Source organism: Dama dama, chromosome 21, assembly GCF_033118175.1.
Source record: "Dama dama isolate Ldn47 chromosome 21, ASM3311817v1, whole genome shotgun sequence".
Lineage (NCBI taxonomy): Eukaryota > Metazoa > Chordata > Mammalia > Artiodactyla > Cervidae > Dama > Dama dama.
In genome coordinates this window covers 35,389,322-35,410,108 of record NC_083701.1, presented here as the reverse complement: position 1 = coordinate 35,410,108, position 20,787 = coordinate 35,389,322, and the positions used below count along the sequence as shown (strand labels likewise).

Here is a 20,787-nt window from a genome sequence, read left to right as displayed (position 1 = left end):
GGCTTTAGTGGATGGCATGTCTTAGCAGAAGACATAATAATACTATGGGGAAATTTCTTAATATTTTTTTAAGAGAGTGAATTGGGTAAAATAGAGGAAGCCTTGAGAAATGCAGTTTACAAATGAATTGTATTCTAGAAATTCATTTCTGAGGTAGGTAATTCGGACCTTGTAGTGAATTTTCCTGTAGAAGAAATGTTGCGAAGGATGACATGGCTGTTGTGTCAGAGTTCCAGCTGCGATCACAGAACACCACAGACCCAGTGGCTTAAACAACAACTGTCTCTCATAGCTGTGGAGGGTGGGTTGTCCGAGATTGAGGCAGTGGCAGATTTGGTGTCTGGTGAGGGCCTGATTCCTGGTTCATAGGTGGCCTTTGTCTCTCTGTGTCTTCATGTTGAGGAAGGAATGAGAGTTTTCTGGGCTTTCATTTATAAGAGTGCTAATCCCACTCGTGAGGGTTCTGCCTTCATGACCTAGTTCAGTTCAGTTGCTTAGTCATGTCCGAGTCTGCAGCACAATGGACTGTGGCACGCCAGGCTTCCCTGTCCTTCACCAACTCCTGGAACTTGCTCAAACTCATATCCATTGAGTCGGAGATGCCATCCAACCATCTTCCTCTGTCGTCCCCTTCTCCTCCTGCCTTCAGTCTTTCCCAGCATCAGGGTCTTTTCAAATGAGTCAGTTCTTCCCATCAGATGGCCAAAGTATTGGAGTTTCAGCTTCAACATCAGTTCTTTCAATGAATATTCAGGACCAGTTTCCTTTAGGATGGACTGGTTGGATCTCGTTGCAGTCCAAAGGACTCTCAAGAATCTTCTCCAACACCACAGTTCAAAAGCATCAATTCTTTGGCACTCAGCTTTCTTTATAGTCCAACTCTCACATCCATACATGACTACTGGAAAAACCATAGCTTTGACTAAACAGATTTTTTGGCAAAGTAATGTCTCTGCTTTTTAATATGCTGTCTAGGTTGGTCATAGCTTTTCTTCCAAGGAGCAAGCATCTTTTAATTTCATGGCTGCAGTTACCATCTGCAGTGATTTTGGAGCCCTCCAAAATAAAGTCTCTCACTGTTTCCCCATATATTTGCCATGAAGTGATGGGACCAGATGCCATGATCTTAGTTTTCTGAATGTTGAGTTTTAAGCCAACTTTTTCACTCTCCTCTTTCATTTTCATCAAGCGGCCCTTTAGTTCTTCTTCACTTTCTGCCATAAAGGTGGTGTATCTGCATATCTGAGGTTATTGATTTTTCTCCCAGCAATCTTGATTCCAACTTGTGTTTCATCTAGCCCAGCATTTTGCATGATGTACTCTGCATATAAGTTCAATAAGGGAGACAATATACAGCCTTGATGTACTCCTTTTCCTATTTGGAACCAGTCTGTTGTTCCATGTCCAGTTATAACTGTTGCTTCCTGACCTGCATACAGATTTCTCAGGAGGCAGGTCAGGTGGTCTGGTATTCCCATCTCTTCAAGAATTTTTCACAGTTTGTTGTGATCCACACAGTCAAAGGCTTTGGCATTGTCAGTAAAACAGAAGTAGATGTTTTTCTGGAACTCTCTTGCTTTTTCAATGATCCAACATGGATGTTGGCAATTTGATCTCTGGTTCCTCTGCCTTTTCTAAATCCAGCTTGAACATCTGGAAGTTCATGGTTCACGTACTGTTGAAGCCTAGCTTGGAGAATTTTGAGCATTACTTTGCTAGTGTGTGAGATGAGCAAAATTGTGCAGTAGTTTGGACATACTTTGGCATTGCCTTTCTTTGGGATTGGAATGAAAACTGACCTTTTCCAGCCATGTGGCCACTGCTGAGTTTCCCAAATTTGCTGGCATACTGAGTGCAGAACTTTCACAGCATCATCTTTTAGAATTTGAAATAGCTCAACTGGAATTCCATCACCTCCACTAGCTTTGTTCATAGTGATGCTTCCTAAGGCCCACTTGACTTCACATTTCAGGATGTCTGGCTCTAGGTGAGTGAACACACCATTGTGATTATCTGGGTCATGAAGATCTTTTTTTGCATGGCTTTTCTGTGTATTCTTGCCACCTCTTCTGCTTCTGTTAGGTCCCTACCATTTCTGTCCTTTATTATGCCCATCTTTGCATGAAATGTTCCCTCGGTATCTCTAATTTTCTTGAAGCGATCTCTAGTCTTTCCCATTCTATTGTTTTCCTCTATTTCTTTGCATTGGCCACTGAGGAAGGCTTTCTTATCTCTCCTTGCTATTCTTTGGAACTCTGCATTCAGATGAGTATAGCTTTCCTTTTCTCCTTTGCCTTTCACTTCTCTTCTTTTCTCAGCTATTTGTAAGGCCTCCTCAGACAACCATTTTTCCTTTTGCATTTCTTTTTCTTGGGGATGGTCTTGATCCCTGTCTCCTGTACAATGTCACAAATCTCCATCCATAGTTCTTCAGGCACTCTTGTCTATCAGATCTAATCCCTTGAATCTATTTGTCACTTCTACTATATAATTGTAAGGGATTTGAGTTAGGTTATACCTGAATGGTCTAGTGGTTTCCCTACTTTCTTCAATTTAAGTCTGAATTTTGCAATAAGGAGTTCATGATCTGAACAACAGTTGGCTTCTGGTCTTGTTTTTGCTGACTGTATAGAGCTTCCCCTTCTTTGGCTGCAAAGAATATAATAAATCTGATTTTGGTATTGACTATCTGGTGATGTCCATATGTAGAGTCTTCTCTCGTGTTTTTACAAGAGGGTGTTTGCTAGGACCAGTACGTTTTCTTGGCAAAACTCTGTTAGCTTTTGCCCTGCTTCATTTTGTGCTCCAAGGCCAAACTTGCCTGTTAGTCCAGGTATCTCCTGACTTCCTACTTTTGCATTCCAGTCCCGTATAATGAAAAGGGCATCATTTTTGGTGCTAGTTCTAGAAGGTCTTATAAGGTTTTCATAGAACCATTCAACTTCAGCTTTTTCAGCATTACTGGTTGGGGCATAGACTTGGATTACTGTGATATTGAATGGTTTGCCTTGGAAAGGAACAGAGATCATTCGTCATTTTTGAGATTGCACCCAAAAACTGCATTTTGGACTCTTTTCTTGACTTATGAGGCTACTCCATTTCTTCTAAGGGATTCTTGCCAACGGTACTAGATATAATGGTCATCTGAATTAAATTCACCCATTCCAGTCCCTTTTAGTTCACTGATTCCTAAAATGTCGATGTTCATTCTTGCCATCTCCTCTTTGACCACTTCCAATTTGCCTTGATTCATGGACCTAACATTCCAGGTTCCTATGCGATATTGCTCTTTATAGCATTGGACTTTATTTCCATCACCAGTCACATCCACAACTGGGTGTTGTTTTTGCTTTGACTCAGTCTCTTCATTCTTTCTGGAGTTATTTCTCCACTCTTCTCCAGTAGCATATTGGGCACCTTTCTACCTGGGGAGTTCATCTTTCAGTGTCATATTTTTCTGCCTTTTCATACTGTTCATGGAGTTCTCAAGGCAAGAATACTGAAGTGCTTTGCCATTCCCTTCTCCAGTGGACCACATCTGTCTTGGGTTGCCCTATGGCATAGCTCATAGTTTCAATGAATTAGACGAGGCTGTGGTCCATGTGATCAGTTGGATTCATTTTCTGTGGTTGTGGTTTTCATTCTGTCTGCCCTCTGAGGGATAAGGATAAGAGGCTTATGGAAGCTTCCTGATGGGAGAGACTGACTGTGGGGGAAACTCAGTCTTGTTCTGATGGGCAGGGCCATGCTCAGTAAATCTTTAATCCAATTTTCTGTTGATGGGCTGGGCTGTGTTCCCTCCCTGTTGTTTGACCTGAGAGCAAACCATGGTGGAGGTAATAAAGAAAATGGTGACCTCCTTCAAAAGGTCCCGTGCATGCACTGCCACACTCAGTGCCCCCATCCCTGCAGCAGGCCACCAACGACCCACACCTCTGCCAGAGACTCCTGGACACTCAGAAGCAAGTCTGGGTCAGTCTCTCGTGAGGTCACTGCTCCTTTCTCCTGGGTCCTGGTGTGCAGAAGGTTTTGTTTGTGCCCTCCAAGAGTCTGTTTCCCCAGTCCTGTGTAAGTTCTGGCGGCTCTATGGCAGGGTTAATGGTGACCTCTTCCAAGAGGACTTATGCCATGCCCAGGTCTGTTGCACCCAGAGCCCCTACTCCGGTGGCAAGACACTGCTGACTCGTACCTCCGCAGGAGATACTCAGACACTAGGAGGCAGGTATGGCTCAGTCTCTGTGGGGTCTCCTGGTGTACACAAGGTTTTGTTTGAGCCATCCAAGCATCTCTGGTAGGGATGGGGTTTGATTCTAAACGGAATTTCACCCCTCCTACCGTCTTGCTGGGGCTTCTCCTTTACCCTTGGACGTGGGGTATCTTTCTTTGGTGGGATCCGACAGTCTCCTGTCGATGGTTGTTCAGCAGTGGGTTGTAATTTTGGAGTTCTCACAGGAAAAGATAAGTGCACATCCTTCTACTCTATCTTGTAGACTTAAGCACTTCCCAAATGCTCCTCCTCTTAATACCACAATGGGGATTAGGATTTCAATATGTGAATTTTGAGGGACAAAAACATTCAGTTTATCACACCACACCCAAACCTACTCAGCCTATAAAACACCAACAATACCTCAGGAGTGTCCATGAACTCCATGCTTCCTTAGTTCAGACCCCTTCCTCTCAGGCCCCTGAGTCCTTGGCTCCTGTAAGCCAGGCAGAGAGGGTGTGAGAGGATCCCCCTCCCCTCTCTCCCCTTGTGCCTTGTCTGTAGCTTTGCCATAATCCTTAGTACAGGGTACAGCAATCAAATGTTCACGCACTCATCTCCCACTCTGGCTGCTTATACTGGAAGGAGGGACTGTGTGTGACTAATGGAAACATCTCCAGTCCTCAGCATTGCTGCTAAATGATGGCTCTTGAATGAATAAATTAGTAACTAGGCGTTCTGGCTGAAGGAGAAAGGGAGAGTTTAGGTATCTGTGCCTAAGAAGACAAGTCAGGACAGCCCCTTGCAGAGGTTATTGGAGAGGCCTTTGGCAATAGGCTGTCAGTTTCTGTCGATGTCTGCATTATTCATGAGCCTGATGCTACTTCCGTATCGTCTGTGCTGAGCCACCAGTGGCTGTGGACCCCTCCCCCGAGAGATGGCACGTTTCCCCAGTGAACTCTTGTGCTTCCTCTGAAGGCTCTTATCAGGAACAAATGCCTATTGACTTAATTAATCTCACCTCTGAAAGTGTGATTTGGGAACTCAAAGGCAGGTAACAGTTGAAAGGTTACTGTTAACTAGAAATCAAATCTTCAGGCTAACAAATACAGGATAGGTATCACACTGAAATAGAAGAAAGTCTAGAAATAAACCCATAACTGATTTACAAACTAGATGGTGGATATAACAGATTTTCCTTTGTGACACCAGAACAAGGCAAAAAAAAAAATAGGGTTGTAAGGGAACTGAAATTAGTTGTCTCTCCTTTGCTTACTCTTACTAACCATCACTTTATCAAAAGATGTTTTCAAGCCCTTCTGCTTCACCAGAGAAGGAGGAGAAGGAATTTAGGAGGGTCTCTCTGTGTGCTTGCATCCTCAGGGCCTGCCTCTCCCATTTATACCACCTACAGTCCCCCAGGTTCCCTCTGTCCATGGAATTCTCCAGACAAGAACACTGGAGTAGGTTGCCATTTCCTTCTCCAGGGGATCTTCCTGACCCAGGGATTGAACCCGGGTCTCCTGCATTGCAGGTGGATTCGTTACCTTGTGAGCCACAGGGAAGCCCTATTTATAACACCAGCTCTTGCCAGTTTCAATCTCCATTATCCAGCCTTCCCCCCAAACCTTCCACAGCTGCCTTGTGGTTGTAAAGTAAAAAACTGTTACCCATGTGTGACCTTGTGTGACCTCAAGTTCTTACACAGATACCACTGGCGTGCATAGTGTTTCCTGGGGCACATTGGACCGGGGTTGGGGGCCGGCCTCGCTTCTCGGTAGCCTGCAGGTCTTAGTTCTTGGCTTAACCCCAAAGGGTACATTTGGACCTCCCATGAGGCTTCCTGGATTCTCATCACAGGGATCTCTGGAGGTCTCACCCGCCCACCTCCAGACTTGTCTGGTCATGGCTGAGCTTGAACTAGACACACAGTTTAGTTGCTCTCTCTGGGCCCCCTGCCACCTACAATTTAACACAGCTTTAGGAAAGACTGTGCTAGTGGCAGTGAGCAGAAACACCCTAAGAGATGCTCCGAATCTATGAGCTGTGATTCTAAGAGGGCAGAGATTTAAAAAAACTTCTCCTTGTAGACTTGTGTAGATTACTTCACATGCAAATCAGTCCAGACTTTGTTAAGAACAGAAGGCGATGCCTCAAGTCCATTGACTGAACTGTGTGTTCTCATTTTCCTTCATCCATAATCTTCCTGTGTGTTCTTATGGCCTAAAATTCCAGTGTAATTTTCCTTTATGAGAAGAGCTGATTAGTAAGCCTGATTCATTTGCTGACACATCCGGACACATTCTATTAACTAGGAGCTCTGCGTGCTTTCTTTTGTAAGTCAGAGTTTTTAGGAAACAGCTTGTTTAATAAATTCTTTCTTAACTTAGTTGTGAGCACATGATATAATTTTATCAGAGTCTTGCTGCAAAAGAAAAGGCCTTTAGAAGGCTAATTCAGAGATTTCTCTTTTGAAGGAGATGTTTATGTAAGAAAAATTTTGTTAGAAGAAAACTAGTTCAAGATCAATAGATTCTTAGCCAATAATCAGCTGTAAGTCAGCCAGATGAAGGGGTAACAGGTCTTCACTTAAATTCCATTAGAAAAATTGCTTAACCATTTTAGCAGGAATTCTCATTTCTTACATCAGAGAAAAAGTTTCTGGTTCCAGACTAAGTTTGAACCGATTGAGTTAAGCTGTATCTCTGTTACATGAGACTCTCTTCTTTCCTGGAAGGAATGGAGTTTTAATGGACATTTCCCAGAATACTTGCAATCTGGGTCAAAGAAAAATGTCCAGATGGGAAAAGGAAACAGTTCCCTCCCATTTGCTTCTCCCTCCCTCCCTCTCTACTCTCTCTCTTTCTTCTTTCTTACATTCCTCCCTTATCACCACCCACACATTCCAAATTTATTTTTTGGCTCCATCAATTTATTTTTGGTAGATATTAGTTAATCTCATATATTAAAATCACATATCTGGAATCTAGAAAAATGGTACAGATGATACTATTTGCAAAGCAGAAATAGAGGTGCAGATGGAGAGAACAAAGGTATGGATACCGAGGGGGGAAGTGAAAAGTGAAAGTGAAGTCGCTCAGTTGTGTCCGACTCTTTGCAAGCCCATGGACTGTAGGCTACCAGGCTCCTCAGTCCATGGCATTTTTCAGGCAAGAATACTGGAGTGGGTTGCCATTTCCTTCTCCAGGAGATCTTCCCGATCTTCTCCCACATTGTAGGCAGACGCTTTACCATCTGAGCCACCAGGTAAGTCCAAGGAGGGGAAGAGGGTAAGATAAATTGGGAAATTGGGATTGACATATATACACTTCTTCTTCTTCTAAGTCACTTCAGTTGTGTCCGACTCTGTGCGACCCCATAGACAGCAGCCCACCAAGCTCCCCTGTCCCTGGGATCCTCCAGGCAAGAACACTGGAGTGGGTTGCCATTTCCTTCTCCAATGCGTGAAAGTGAAAAGTGAAAGTGAAGTTGCTCAGTTGTGTTTGACTCATAGCGACCCCATGGACTGCAGCCTACCAGGCTCTTCCCATCCATGTGATTTTCTAGGCAAGAGTACTGGAGTGGGGTGCCATTGCCTTCTCCGATATATACATTATTTTGTATAAAATAGATAACTAATGAGAACCTGCTGTATAGCACAGGGAACTCTACTTACTGCTCTGTGGTGACCTAAATGGGAAGGAAAGCCAAGGGAGAGGGGATATATGTATATAGCTGATTGACTTTGCTGTACCACAGAAACTAACACAATGTTATAAAGCTACTATACTCCAGTAAAAATTATATATATGTATATGTATTTACTTAAAATTAAAATTTTACTTAAAATTTAAATTTAAATTTACTTTAAAATTTTACTTAAAATTTACTTAATATGTGTGTATATATATATATATATATAGTTTACTTAATACAAGTGAAAAATATTTAGTAAGCAATGTTAACTAGTATTTACAATTTTTAGTCTATTTTCAATTCTACAACTCCATGTTGGCTTAATTAATGAGCTATAGAAATTGCCATTATTTCATCTACATGAGAAATTTTTGTAGTACCCACTAGGTACAAGGTTTCATGCCAGATTCCATGGGAGAGTGATGGAAAAGTTGAATAAGGACGTGGTTCCTGGTACTGAGAGCTTAACATCCAGTGGAAGACAAGTACCCTATTTGAAAGCCTGCAGGTAAACTTTTGACTGACTATTCGCTCTTTTATGTAGGTCTTGATTGAGCACAGCAGTACCGATGTTAATCTGGAAGGAGAAAATGGAAACACAGCTCTGATAATCACATGTTTCACAGATAACAGTGAAGCCATGCAGCTTTTGGTTTGTATTTTATTTATATTTTTTCCTGTTTTCTTTATCCTTTAGTACAATATGAATTTTTGCTCTTTTAAACAGCTTTCAGGGACTTCCCTGGTGGTTCGGTGGTTAAGACTCCATGTTTCCAATGCAGGGGACACAGGATTGATCCCTGGCCAGGAAACAAAGGTCCCATGTGCCATGTGGTGTGGCCAAAAAATAAAAAATAAATAAAACTATTTTCAGTTTCTCTTTTAGCAAAATATAAAATGTAGAAAGTGTGTCAGAAAAAAATAGTTCTATGAGTTTGAGTACATGTTCACACCCCTTAGGGCTTCCCTGGTGGCTCAGCAGGTAAAGAATCTGGCTGCAATGCAGGACACTCGGGTTCAATCCCTGGGTCAGGAAGATACCCTGGAGGAGGGCAACGCAACCCACTCTGGTGTTCTTGCCTGGAGAATCCCATGGACTGAGGAGCCTAGTGGACTGCAGTCCATGGGGTCACAAAGAGTCAGACACAACTAAAGCAACTGACCACACCCCTTAAATCTTAACTGAGTCTGAAATTTCTTCCAGAAGACAAATAGGAAAGCATTACAGAAAACGTGAGATGACTGAAGAGAAAAGAAAATATCAACAAGAAAAATTAATGTGAAACTGGTGGTCAGACCTAGAATGAAAGTAAATGTGAAAGTCATTCAATCATGTCCGACTCTTTGTGATTCCATGGACTACTGGAGTGGGTAGCCTTTCCCTTCTCCAGGGGATCTTCCCAACCCAGGGATCGAACCCAGGTCTCCTGCATTTCGGGTGGATTCTTTACCAGCTGAGCCACCAGGGAAGCCCAAGAATACTGGAGTGAGTATCCTATCCCTTGTCCAGGAGTACTTCCTGACCCAGAAATCGAACCGGGGTCTCCTGCATTGCAGGCAGATTCTCTACCAGCTGAGCTATCAGGGAAGCCCAGAATACAAAAGACAAAGCATAATGGCCTGTATGTGCATAAAGGTGAATCATACTTGGGACTCTGAGCTTCTGAATAGTCAAAGGAAAGATGAAGATTGTTATTTACAAAATTATTGTTGGGCCCTGAAATAAAAGCCAGGAGAAACACAGCCATATCTGTTTCCAAGATGAGAAGAAACCGCTGCCATGGGTTCTCCGAAAGGGACCCTTGCATGATTTAATGACTGAGCTCCTCAGCCACAGCCCGACAAGAAGAGCCAGCCTTCTCTCCAGTGAGATTTCTTGGGATGATCCAGTCCGACTCTTCAGGTGTCTATCACCATGGCTAAGTCCTGCTCCACGGAGTGCCCCTTCTGAGTGTGGTATTAGAATTTCATCAAAGAGCTTTCTTTTAAATATTCCTCAATCACTTGTACATTATTCAGGCCAGATTTTCTATTTTTAGCACTTGATTTTCCCTCTCCACCACCTCCAGGGAGTTAATAAAATGAAGTAAAAGAATTTCAGACTATCTGTGGGATATTTCAAATTACAAATACCTTCTAACATATTTACTAAATATACTTGGATGAAAATATATATTCTTATAAGCTGTCATGATTGGACCAAAAAAAGAATTTAAAAAGATATGACTTTTTTTTATCCAATCATGACAGCTTATACTGGGAAATCCCATGGACAGAGGAGTCTGGTAGGCTAGTCTATGGGGTCACAAGAGTCGGACACAACTTAGCAACTAAACCAACAACCAGCCAACCACAATGGAAGGACCTCAAGCAAAAATCAACAAAATTAGAAATAGCAAAAGGATTTAATTGAATATGAAGGAGAATTTTTAAATGGCAAAGGATCAGTATGCAATCCTATCCTAAAAATTTGAAAATGATTTTTAATGGATAAAGGAGCTGTGCTTAGTCACTCAGTTGTGTCCGACTCTTTTCGACCCCATGGACTATATATAGCCAGCTAGGCTTCCCAGTCCATGGGACTCTCCAGGCAAGAGTACCACTTTCTACTCCAGGGGATCTTCCCAACTCAGGGATTGAATCTAGGTCTCCTGCATTGCAGGCAGTTTCTTTACCATCTGAGCCACTAGGGAAGCCCAATGGATAAATAACGGAAAGTAATTAAAGTGTTAAAATTGACTACAAAATTGAATATCTGTAAGGAACTATTAAAAGTATTTAGGGAAAAAAGCGTTGCTAATACTTCGTTAAAGCTCTGGAACGAGCTAATATTATATGCTTTTATAGATTTTATAGTTTCTTTCAAACTTGCAAAGAAGTTTCTATCAGGTAATCTTCCTGTAGCACAAGGAAAGAGTGACTTTGTGCAGATTAGTTTTATAAAGTAGACATAATAATAGTTCCAAAACTTGAGAGCTCACCCCAAAGAAAAATGTAGATCAATTTCACATAGATGCAGTCTTAAAAATATTAGCAATTAATTCATCAAAATAATGAAAAGTAACATGTAATACCACATTGGCCTTATCCAGGGACTGTATGGAGAGTTCAGTATTAGATTAGATTATAATCCATTGATTGACCTGAGCCAACAAAGCATATGATTATATCAATCTGTTTATCTTTAAATGGATATAAAATTATCTGTATTTTCACGGATTTATAAGAAAAAGACAATGATAAGAGGCACATAAAGTTTATTTAATTTCTCTAGTAATCAAAGAGGAAGATAATAAAACAATTAGTTTTTTCAATCTCTTAAATTGAAAGGACAAAAATTCCTTATTGATTGAAAATGTAATGAGTGTTAGAAAATGTAATGAGTTGGGGAATTTCATTCACTGTTGGCACAAATGTATTTTGACTCACCAATCCCAATTCTTGGAATACATCTCAAGGAGATAAAGATATCACTGATATTAACACCAGTGATATATATAGCAGAGAAAACTGAGAAAAAGTTGAAATTCAGTAACAGGGATTCGTTGTATGAAGTTTTGTGTACCCCCAAATGAAATATGTATTTAATAAAATCATATAATTTAAGAATATTAAGTAAAATACTTTTAAAATGGTGTGATCACATAGTATACACATAAATATTACTGTGCAAAGACAGAAAATACTGTCTTCTAAAATGTAAAACAATGCTGTCCCTAGAAAGACGATACATGTATTTGCTTCTTCACACTTTTTTTGCTTTTTCAAAATCTCTTATTTTGTGATAAGAGGTACTTAAAACTGAAATCCACTGTTCTATAGAAAATGATGATTGAGAATGGTTGACTCAGAGTCCCCACTTCAGAGGTGAAGGTAATATATATACCATTCTGTTCATTTTAACAACTTTTTAATAGAGAGCATTCATTAGTGAAGATGTCTGATTTTCATGATTTAATACAAGTGCTGGTCTAATCATTTATTAATTGCACAAATGACAGGAAAATTATCTGGGAAATATTATCACTTTATTTGTATAAGGAAATGAGAATGGGTATAGGAGCAATCATGATAATGTTTTTAGAAATCGCTTTAGTTTCACCAAAAAATGTGTTGACTTTGGTGGAAGATCAAGTTGAAATTTTTGTGTCCATGTTGTTACTTTGTCATTAGAAAATCTAAAGTGTCTCTAGTTCAGAATCCTAGCCTAGTTCCAAAATTACCTTTTTGTCCAGATCTCATATCATACGAAGCTTTTCTATGTAAATAATTACATAGGCACAGAGTAGTGAAAAGTTATGAGAGAGGCATATAAATTCTTGTCCATCCTTGTGACTGGGGTTTATCTTTTGTCATTTGACTTCTTTTGTTCTTTCTTTTGTTCCAGTTAAAGAAAGGAGCTAAGCCATGTAAATCAAATAAATGGGGGTGCTTCCCTATTCACCAGGCAGCATTTTCGGGTGCCAAAAAATGCATGGAAATAATACTAAAGTTTGGTGAGTAGAAGCTTTCCTCCATTATGTACTATAAAGAAGCCTATTTTGGTGGATGCTATTGAGAAATATTTAACATAATTTATACCTGGGCTTTTATGTAAGTCTAAAAGTCCTTTCTTCTTTTTTTTAAAAAATACCTTTTATTTATTTATAGTATTTATTCTCTTGAATTTTATTTTCTCCTAAAGGTGAGGAACATGGGTATAGCAGACTGTCTCACATTAACTTTGTGAACAGTGGGAAAGCCAGCCCTCTCCACATGGCAGTTCAAAGTGGGGATTTGGACATGATTAAAATGTGCCTGGACAATGGTGCACAGCTGGACCTGCTAGAGGTAACTGTTCAGATTCCTCCTGTAGAATTGTTCATGTTCTGTTTGCCAAAGTGCCCTACAGCTCTTTTACAGTTAATTTAGATAGACGTTACTTCCTGCTATTCATGCAGAAGCAGAACAAGAGATTCTCCCAAATTTTAATCTATCTAAAGAATTTTGAGAGCTACCAAAGACAATTGCAAACACAAATACAGATACAGTGGAGATAAAGACACTGATGACAGAAGCTAAGTACAGTCAGAGCTGTCAAGAACTGTCACCTTGCAAGGAGATAAAGTTCCTAGCTATGACTTTTATATTGAGGCTTCTCAATAGGTGAAACCGATTACTCTTTGCCATCTGAACTTCCACACTCCTTGATTTTGTTGGGCTGGGAAGGAAAAAAAAACAACAACTGAATTTAGGTTTGATCCTTAAATTGGGATGGAATATTGATTGATGCTGATATCAAAACTCTTTACAGAAAGGGAAGTGCACAGCCCTTCATTTTGCTGCCACCCAGGGAGCCACTGAGATTGTTAAGCTGATGGTATCTTCCTATTCTGGCAGCAGTGATATTGTTAACGAGGTGGATGGAAATCACGAGACGCTGCTTCACAGGCAAGTTTCCCTCCTATCATTCTGAATACAGATTTTTCATCTTCATGTGTTTAATTAAGAAGACAAGACAACGTTACCGCTTATGGTAGCAGAGACTCCATAGTTCAAAAGAAAAGAGCAGAGATAACAAAGATCCTATGACTGCAATCTCTGTGTTCCTCTGGAATCAAAAGTAGAAAGTTGAACAGATTTTCATAGGATAAACTCTCCAGTGGAATATTCTGGATAAGTTCTTAGTCCAGTGGCTATAGGCTCAAGATTCATTTCCTATATGCTCAGGAGGTCAACATACATGGCTTTTCAAAACCTTTCTAACCTGTTTCAGGTCCTCACATGTGTGTTATCTTCATTCTCAGTGGGGATAATGGAACAGATACATATGAGTGGTCCACTTTTCCCACCTGATTTCCCTTTCCACTTAGTCCCACAATTACATGTAAAAGTTCTCAAAACATATATGTACTTAGTTTTAAGGAATGATAGCCAAGCTCCAAAGAAGATAAATATTTCTGTTGAATTTAACAGAAATACATATCAGATAAAAGCATCTGAAATTATAGGTTTACTAGCTGCTAAGACAGAAAACAGGCAGTGTAGACTGAGTGTTCAATTCCTTGGGAAGACAAAAACTGGCTGTTCCCTATGTGAGTGAAAGAAATGGCTGAGAAGCGGCTTTGCTGTCTCTCTATCTCTATCTCTCACCATCTCTCTCTGTCTCTGTCTGTCTGTCTGTCTCTCTCTCTCACACATACACAACATGCATGGAGGCAGAGTTAGAAGCTTGGAATGGCAGAAGAAGAGCTGAGATAGTCTCAATAAGTAACTGGACCAAGAAATCTACACTATCCCACAGTGAAAAAGAAACTCTAGCTACCAATATAAGATCTGGTTCTAAACTGGGGAGATGGAGGCATAAGTGTACACATTAGCAAAACCACTAGCCATAATAAGCTATGCATGAACAGAAGGAACTCCAAGGAACTTCCATGCAGGATGAGTTTCCAAACTAAAACTTCATAGCATAAAGGAAAATTTATAAGATTATGACAATGAAATCGACAAAAGGCTAATTTACTTCCAAAGAAATAGAATAACTGGGCAATTTATAAATAATTTCATAATAAAGGTATTTAAAACTTTCAGAAATTTAAAAGAAGGAATGGTCAGTTATGTAAAGTAAATGTATTAAGAGAAGGCATTATGGAAAACAAATTGGCATTTATGAATCAAAGATTAGTGATGTGAAAAAGATGCAGTTGGAAACATTAGACAGGAAAAAAAAAACCAAATATTGAAATAAAACAAAAACTCAGTAGACAAATTAACATCTAGACCAAAAGATTTTTCAAACTACTACACATTAGAATCCTGTGAGGAATTTATAAAATCACAACATTAATTCATACTCAGATTACATCAGAATTGCTGATGACTCTCAGGAATTTTAAAAAACTCTTTGTGATGACAATGTTTAGCCAATTCAGAAACCTAGTGATCTGAGTGTAGTTAAAATGTGTACATTTACACTAGAGCTTTAATATACAAATATGCAAAAGAAGGAGTTATTTTAGGATAACAGACCCATCTACCTGACCAAAAAATATACTTAGCCTGGTGACTAGCTGGACACTTTCAACTTGAGTTGGCTGAAGATTTCTTAGACTAGTTCAGTCCAATTCTGATGAACCTAATGCCGATCTAGGATCAGCATTAATGATCCTGGAATGTCCTTTTAATAGCCAGTGACATTGGAGTTTATCTTGAGCATCAAAGGAAAGTTTGTTCCTTGGTCTACAGTTTCTTTTGCTACTGTAGTGCAAAGATCTCATTGGTGTGCAGGGCACACTTGGAATACCAGAGCTCTAGACTGAGAAGATACACAACAAATCGAATGGGGCCTTAAATTAACATTATTTGACTCTTAAAATTACTCAATACATCTAATAACATTTAGAATGCAACCTCTTGTGAATTTTGAATGAAAATTGGCAAGCTGATACTAAGACTTATACACAGAACGTTAAGAATAGAGGAGATAATCTTGAGTAGGAACAAAGAAATAAGATTTGCATTAGGAAACAGACTTTTAAATCATTGGTATTAACATTTGTTATGGTGATGTTTTAATATAGATTAAAAATCTGTATTTGCTGTATTAATTAACATTATCCTTACAGCTGCTTGTGAGATGATACCAAGTGACTTCAATTATATCCATAGGGTTTTTTTGGCTTCATAAAACTTTAGGAAAGCTAACACTGCCTTGTTAACTTTTGCCAACAAATTTTACCCTGCAGGTAAATTTTAGCTGTACCTTGGATGCAATTGTTGCTATTTCTCATGGGCACAGTGGCAATAGCCAGTTCTTTGGCCTTTTATTTTAAACTCTTAGGACAGATTTTACTTCAGAACATGTTCATGATGGTTTTTTACAAGGAGAAAATAGGTTTGCAGAAAGATGAGGAAGAAAATCTTGTGACATATTTGATCTTTCTCTATTATTCCTACTTGAAAAGTTACCCTAATCAGAATCCATTGTAGATTTTGAAAGGTTATTAACTCCCAAGCCTTTTATCATGTTATTTAATGATCCTTTAAATTCACTTTCTGAATATATTGAATAGTCTCCTTATTTTGTATATTTATATCAATAGTTCCTTAATATGCTTATAATTCTCTTTTTGCAGAGCCTCATTATTTGATCACCATGAACTAGCTGACTACTTAATTTCAGTGGTAACTATTCCTTTGACAGATTTATTTTTTATTACTATTTATGGTTGAAAAATCATATAATTACATACCATGAATCTTCAAACTTCAACCAAATTTTTCAAATTGGGGTATACTTGCTTCATAATCTTGCGTTCGTTTCTGCTGTACAGTTAAGAGAATCAGCTGTGAGTATACAGACATCCCCCTCCTTTTGGATCTCCCTCCCACTCCCCCATCCCATCCATCTAGGTCACCACAGAGCGCCAAGCCGAGCTTCCTATGCTATACAACAACTTCCACTAGCTGTCTGGTTTACACATGGTAGTGTATATATCCATCCCATTCTCCCAGTTCATCCACCCCTTTCCTACCCCCGTGTCCACACATCTGTTCTCTACATCTTCATTCCTGCCCTGCAAATAGGTTCATCTGTACCATTGCTCTAGATTCCACACATATGCATTAATATATAATAGTTGTTTTTTGCTTTGATTTCTTGCCTATCAGCAAAAAAATTTACAAAAAGATGATTGATACATTTGCAAAACATTTTGAAAATTTTTTTCTATGTCTTTACTTTTGTATCTCTGAGATGAGGGATGTACACTAAACTTACTGTGATAATCACTACATGATATCTGTAAGTCCAATTATTATGCCACATACCTTAAACTTATACAGTGCTGTATGTCAGTTATGAAAGTGAAAGTGTTAGTCGCTCAGTCGTGTCTGACTCTTTGTGACCCCATGAGCCCACCAGTCTCCTCTGTCCATGGAATTTTCCAGGCAAGAATACTGGAGTGGGTTGCCATTCTCTTTTCCAGGGGATCTTCCCAAACCAGGGATCAAACCTGGGCCTCCTGCATTGCAGGCAAATTCTTTACTGTCTGAGCCACCTTGGAAGAACTGATGCTAAAGCTGAAGCTCTAATACTTTGGCCACCTGATGTGAAGAGCCAACTATTGGGGGAAAAAACCCTGATGCTGGGAAAAATTGAAGGCAGAACAAGAAGGGGGTGGGGGAGGATGAAATGGTTAGATAGCATCACTGACTCAATGGACATGAATTTGAGCAAACTCCAGGAGATACTGGAGAACAGACTAGCCTGGCATGCTGCAGTCCATGGGGTCACCAAGAGTTGGACATGACTTAGCAACTGAACAACAACATGTCAATTATATCTCAATAAAACTAGAAGAAAAAAAAAAGATACTTGATACATTCACAAATAGGATATATTGTATATGAATGCATAATGGCCAAACCTCATTGCCAGGAAGCTAGAAGTACCAGAGTATACTTTTGATGCCCATATCAATGCATTTTTTGTGGGGAGTTGATAGGTTCATGGCAAGGAATGCTCTCTTGTGACCCAGTCCTGGGAAAGTGTCAGGCTTGTTGACTCATCAACCCGGCTTCAGTACAAGTGGCTTGCAGGTGGAGGCAGGACAGAAAGCATGTGCGCCCTTCACCTTCCATTATAATCTTCTACCCCTGCTGCCTCTGTGCCAGCTTTCAAACAATGAAAATGTGAAGAACTAAAAATACTGTCCAAGGTTTGTTACAAGTGAAAGCACAAGACCTTTTTCACTCTAAGAAATGCAATCAATCAGCTTTTGGGTAAGCCCTTTTACCCAAATTTAGTAAGCCCTTTCTACAGATGAGCCTATGATGTATTTATTTAAGCCCCATCATATCAGTAATGAATGTAGTCTGGCCTGACTTGTTTTATTTAACATGTGCTTGTTGTCAATAGCAACTATTGAAATTGTGGTGTTTACATAGAAGAATCCCTGGAAGACTCATTATAGCCCAGAGTTTTGTTATGCACCGTTTCCTGCAAAATCATTGAGGCACAACCTCACTGATCACTATCAGGCTGTCATGGGGACCTGCTGCCCCAGTTATCTGTATTTAGTGGGTCCCAAAAGAACAGGATCCTATCCCCAGTCAGAGTTCAAGCTATTTTTATTACCCTGTGCAAAAGATAGAATTCTTTCCATGAACTTTTAAGTTTTGTTTCTTGTCATATCAAATATTAATTATAACCATAATATGTAATGGTAAATACCAACTTATTCCCTTAAAATATATACATATGAGATGTGATTTCTTAAATGCAAAAATTTTTTAGCATTTGACTAAAATTTTACTTTAGGATTTGAATTATTTCAATTCAGTTATTTCAGTTCATCTGTTTCAGATGAAGTAGAGTTTTTAAAAAGAGAACAGTTCTTTTTTTCATGAGTTATAATTAACACATACTATTATGTGAATTTCAGGTGTAGAGTATAATGATTCAATATTTGTATACAATGAAAAGTGACCACCACAGCAAGTCCAGCTATCACATGTCACCATGAAAGTTACAAAAAATTTTTTCCTTATGATGAGAGCTCCCAGGATGCACTCTCTTGGTGATAGAAGTGAATGATTTCTTGTGAATGGTTTTAGAATCACAAATGCAACAAACTTAGAATTTTTTTATCACAGATATTTAGCAGTCTTTTCTTACAGTGGGAACTAAACCAGTGATATAGGTCAACATTTTATGATTTCGGCAGGAAGATAGATCTACTGCCAAATGTCAGTCAAAAGATTAACATGTGAGAAGGACTTCAGTTGTTGAAGTCATAGAAGAATGCCTTGGTTTTCTCTATGATTCATACAACGTGAATTACAGGGAAATGTCAAGCAATCGTGTGTGTGAATGCTAGCTATATTTTGGACATTCTGTCCCAATGAATGAACATTATGTTACAGATTGTAGTGTGAGCTGTTTTGTCTGTTCATAGGCTCTTTGTTGAATGACTTGTTTTATTTTAGGGAGCAGATATTGATATCACCGATTCTGAAGGACGGTCTCCACTTCTATTAGCAACTGCTTCTGCATCCTGGAATACTGTAAATTTGCTCCTCTCTAAAGGTACTAAGAGGGACTGAGCCACGCCTTTAGAACGACTGCTCACTTTGGTTAAGCATTCAGGGTCCATCTATTGTGTGCTATGGGCCAGGTGCTATGAACGCAAATGGGATACTTCCCATATCTAGAATAATTTTCAGTCCAGTAGGGCATAATACTTGGAAAGATAACTTCAGAACAATAATTGATAACCTTTATAAGGAAATTATTACATCCCAGGCATTTTACTAAACACTTTATATTCATTCTCTCAGTGAACCAATCCTACCTGATGTGGGTACTGTAACTGTTCCCATTTTAGATACTAACCCAGTCTGATAATGAAGAAAAGAGATACCTTCACCTCTTCTCTTTTGATCTCTAATCTCTCTATAATTCTATCTTTATGTTTTAAAAAATGAGACCTCATATATTAAATAATGTAATAAATCACACATTCTCTACCCTGTTGTACACACACATGCACCCTGTAAGATAAACACATTTTAAACCATGTTTAGCTTTCTTACCTAAATAAAGTTCCCTAACTTAAACACTGGCCAAGTTTTAAGTCAATCTTTTATTTTCTTACATTGAAAACCCACCATAGGCTATGCTTTAAATAAATGAGTAGAGTTATATTTATATTGTGCTTTATAGGTGCCCGTGTGGACATAAAAGATAATCTTGGACGTAATTTTTTGCATTTGACTGTTCAGCAGCCTTATGGATTAAAAAATTTGCGTCCTGAGTTTTTGCAGGTAATACATATGTGTGGATTTCCATAAAGTGAGTTGGGTTCAATAGAGAGTAAAGTGATTTCATTTATTATAACTTTTATTCCTTTGAAGGCTGAGTCTGGAATTTAAATTTTATTTTTAAAGAAAGATGTCATATTTGAATATTTATAATATAGTAGTTATGATTATGATAATGATAATAATAAATTACATCAGGATCATTTTCTAAGTTATGGAGAGTTTCCATGTACCCTTATCTGTAATAGAATGCCTTTCCTTCACTCTTGGACCATTAAGAATTGTGTATCAATTGAGAAGTCAAGTACATGAGTGAATTAGCAGCACTTCCTAATCAATGAAGAAAAACTACTCAACATGCTTGTTGACAAATTGAAAACATTATCTCTATATTTATATTCACCAACTAATACTGACTGAGTGACTATTAGGTACATTTGAAGTGCATCATACTTTTTTAATAAATAGATTTTAATATAGTCTGTATCTTAAAGAGTCAAGTATATTTGAATGTCTAAAATATAAAATGTTTATGGATTGATTTAAGCTGCTCATTTGCCATTTGATTTTTATTTAAAAGATAAAGTGATGTTAATTTCATTTTATTTAATTCATTTTTTTAAAGTGATACTAACAACAATTTTGCTAATTTTGACTAACAGAGCACATTAACATTAAGCTGTTAGTATTACTGGGCCAGGCGTGGAATGAAGGGAGAGATGAGAGGTTGGTTTGTGGTCAAATACATTTGGAAAATGCTGGGTTTAAAAATATTAAATACACTTCCTATTAGGATTTCTCAGTGCCTTTAATACGGTACTGTACATTATAGGGAGACAGAGCACACATCTTCATCCGCATTTATTTTACTCTAGCATCCCTGTGTGTGTTTTTAGTTGTTCAGTTGTGTCAGACTCTCTGTGACCCCATGGACTGTAGCCTGTCAGACTCCTCTGTCCATGGGATTTCCCAGGCAAGAATACTGGAGTGGGTTGCCATTTCCTTCTCCAGGGGATCTTCCCGACCCAGGGATTGAAGTCACATATCTTGCATCTCCTGCATTGGCAGGCAGGTTCTTT

The 20,787-nt window shown here is 38.9% G+C and overlaps 1 protein-coding gene across 2 annotated transcripts in view; it reads left to right on the top strand.

Moving 5' to 3' along the window:
* The window catches only part of TRPA1 (transient receptor potential cation channel subfamily A member 1), a 71,718-nt gene that overhangs the window by 23,647 nt on the left and 27,284 nt on the right, over nucleotides 1-20,787 (top strand). For both annotated transcript variants that reach the window (XM_061122835.1, XM_061122836.1), the window contains exons 6-12: nucleotides 8,448-8,555; nucleotides 12,291-12,399; nucleotides 12,588-12,733; nucleotides 13,197-13,333; nucleotides 16,021-16,069; nucleotides 18,875-18,974; nucleotides 19,611-19,711. In XM_061122835.1, coding sequence (XP_060978818.1) covers nucleotides 8,448-8,555; nucleotides 12,291-12,399; nucleotides 12,588-12,733; nucleotides 13,197-13,333; nucleotides 16,021-16,069; nucleotides 18,875-18,974; nucleotides 19,611-19,711 — 750 coding nt within the window. The remainder of the gene's footprint in view (nucleotides 1-8,447; nucleotides 8,556-12,290; nucleotides 12,400-12,587; nucleotides 12,734-13,196; nucleotides 13,334-16,020; nucleotides 16,070-18,874; nucleotides 18,975-19,610; nucleotides 19,712-20,787) is intronic.